This window comes from Morone saxatilis, unplaced genomic scaffold (genome assembly GCF_004916995.1).
Source record: "Morone saxatilis isolate NCDOM2014 unplaced genomic scaffold, NCSU_SB_2.0 Contig9, whole genome shotgun sequence".
In the NCBI taxonomy this organism is placed as follows: Eukaryota; Metazoa; Chordata; class Actinopteri; family Moronidae; genus Morone; species Morone saxatilis.
Genome location: NW_023340268.1, coordinates 2,387,056 through 2,390,076, shown reverse-complemented (window position 1 = coordinate 2,390,076; position 3,021 = coordinate 2,387,056). Strand labels below are relative to the sequence as shown.

Below are 3,021 nucleotides of genomic sequence, written 5' to 3'. Positions count from 1 at the left end.
ACCTAGGACAGACCCGCGAGAGGCGAGAGAGTGATTTTTGATTTATGCCGGAGAGAAGGGAGTTGCAGTAATCTAGTCTGGATTAGGTATATCCATAGGTATGGTGTTGGGCCCATTGACAGCTGTTTCCATCGGTAGGAGAAACAGTCAACCAACCAGAGCTTCGTAGGCAGGATGGATAAAGGTGACATCGTCCTCCCCCATACTGTAGCTTGCTACGTTGCTGCATCCATAGCAACAGAAAAACGGTGTGTGAATGAGATCGACACTGCTGAAAGTTGTCAGTCCACTCAGTGTATTTCTTTGATTGTTATGAAATCTGCACTGAGCAACTGCTTACAGCTCTGTGGTGACTGAAGGTGATTGAAATGTATGTGTCACTCAAGGTTGGGGAATAACAAAACAAAACAAATCCCCCTCTTGACAAGAATTCCGTTGTAGGGCAAACCACATCTCTTATTTTACCTCTCCTGTCTCCTTTCACAGGTACTTCACCAACATATCTATTGGTGGGCGGGACTATTCCTTCAACAGTGACGGTTACCTGTCCAAACCGCTGCTTGATGTCATCTCCTACACCAATGGCAGAGGCTGGGAGGAGGTCAGTACACTGCTGTGCAAGCTGGCACTAATTATCATAGCGCAGCGGCTAGACTGGCTAACCGCAATTTCACACCCCATCAAACAAGCTAACTCATGACTGCTCAGTTTCACCTTTCTGCTGTCTCACTGTCTCTGTGTCTCCCCCTCTCGCTCTCTCAGATCTAATTAGATCTCCCCTAAGCCCCCTCCCCTCCTCCTTCTCTCTTCTTCACCCTCTACTCTTCCGTATGGGTTTGTCAGACTTGTTAGCCAGCGCTAACTCACAGTCCAATATCCTCTCTGGCAGGGGCCATGTGTAGCAGTCGTACAGTAATAGCACCAAATCCAAGATCTGCCCTCCGAGGGCACTTTCAATTCCTCAAGACTCCCTTCAACCTAAGAAAAAAACACACGTAAACCTTTTTGTTCTATCCTGCTGTGTTCAATTTGCTTTTGACCTTTCATGACTCAATATGTTTACTGGTGAGTGCAGACTCAAGGCCCCCCTCATCTTAAGGATGATAACCAAACAGGAAAAATCGACCTTTGAAAGAAAAAAAAACATTGCTCTAACCGTACAGCATCAGTGAGCCCTTGGATTTAAAAGTGTTTGTCGTTCTTCACCTTCCTGTCAAAGCTGAGCTTCCTCGTAAAGGTGCAGCGCTATACAGTATTTTAGCGTGGCTCTATAAGAGAAGGATGAATAAACGATTCAGATTAGAGTGCATTAAGAAGGAATTAAGGAATAAGTAAACTCAATTTATGTCAAATGTGTCTCTAAGCAGGATTCCTGTGTGCTCTACACCTGCCTAGCAGGCTGAATCGCAACATATGCAATACAACCAAAAGTATGTTGATGCCACTGTTTACTGTATGTTCGCTCATGGGCTCTTTTTCGTAGTTTGGGACAGTTCCAGTTGAGGAAATCCTATTGCTGCATCATACAATGATATTCAAGACAATAGTTTTCTGTTTCTTGTTTAAACATGACAGTGCCCCAATGCACAAAGTCAGGTTCATCAAGAAATGGTTCTCCCAATTTGCTTGACTACCCTGCACAGAGCCCAGGCTTCAACCTCATCCAACACGTTTGGAATGAACTGGAACGCCGACTGTGAGCCAAACCTTATCACCCAACATCAGTGTTGGACCTCACTAATGCTCTTGAGTGGGAGCAAAACCCTGCAGCCAGGTTCCAAAATCTTACGAAAAAGCCTTACCAGAGGGCTATAGATATAGATTAAAGCTAATGGTTTTGGTATAAGATGATCACAAATTAATGTAATGTTCTGTTCCATTTTTTGTTAAAAACTTTGTAATTGCAACAACCTTTTTCTAAAAGGCAAGTGCCTTAAAACTGCATAATGTGAACAATCAGCAGGGAACTAGTAATAAACCATGGAGATTGTCAAAGTAACATGACAGCACTTGATGTCAAATTGGTCAGTTGTAGATTCTTATTTTACCATTGCTTTGTCACCAGTTTCAATCCCTCTCAGTGTCACATGGTGACTCTTTGATCTGAATTGGCCTCTAAATCCCCATTAGCTTGTCAATGCCACATAATATTTCTCCTCTGGACTTTCTATACAATTCTGACTTACTGTTGACAATCTGCATCTGAAAAACATTCGACTCAATAGTCATATTTGAGGGGGGGGTTGCAGAATTTTCTACATCATGCATGCTACGATCTAAAATTGACCTCAATCTTGTTTTGCAGAAGATAACAAGCCTCAAAGCAAGATCCCGATCAGGGGAAATATAAAAATTACTGATGATACTTTACGTTTAAAACCTGACAAATATGCAGCACTCATGAAAAATAAAAGCGCTGCCTCTTATCATTTGATTGCTGAACAAGGGGCATTTATTTTTGGACAGTGTGAGCTATTTTATTCATGTTTTTAAGTCTTCTGTCCCTTACTCTGTCTTTCTGGTTTCTGAGTTCAACAAATCTAGCCTGTATTTCTTCTGGCAGTAGTTAACCTTAAAGAAGTTGCAGTAGCACAAGAGGCAGCAAACTGAAGACTACATCTGTGGGAAACATAGAACCGTTTTCTGCCCTTTGCTGATGTATCTTACCATTACTATATTGAATTTTTACTGAATGAAGACTGAGATACTGACAGAGGAGATAGGTTACTGTTTTGTACTCCACAGGTTTGGAAAAGATAGAAGGTAGAAAAATCGGCTATACAGCAGGCAGAAAAACTGACAGATAAGGGTTCACTTTGCACTGCTGCTCTCAAAAGATGACTCCTGTGCTGCTCTATTATATCTGATGTTCAGGTGAGTCAAGAAGGAAATCATCAGGATAGCCATGTCATGTATCCAACAGGAAATCCCCCTTTAGGATTTTACAGTATTTATGATCCCACTCTGGAACCAAACTGTGTATCTGATCTGGTTCATAGATTGCTGAAGGGTCAGAGCACA

At 42.2% G+C, this 3,021-nt stretch overlaps 1 protein-coding gene across 1 annotated transcript in view; it reads left to right on the top strand.

Annotated features, from left to right (window-relative positions):
- grin2da (glutamate receptor, ionotropic, N-methyl D-aspartate 2D, a) overlaps positions 1 to 3,021 on the top strand; it is a 127,248-nt gene that overhangs the window by 55,865 nt on the left and 68,362 nt on the right. Inside the window, exon 6 of the mRNA XM_035681884.1 lies at positions 487 to 601. Within this exon, the coding sequence (XP_035537777.1) occupies positions 487 to 601 (115 nt within the window). The remainder of the gene's footprint in view (positions 1 to 486; positions 602 to 3,021) is intronic.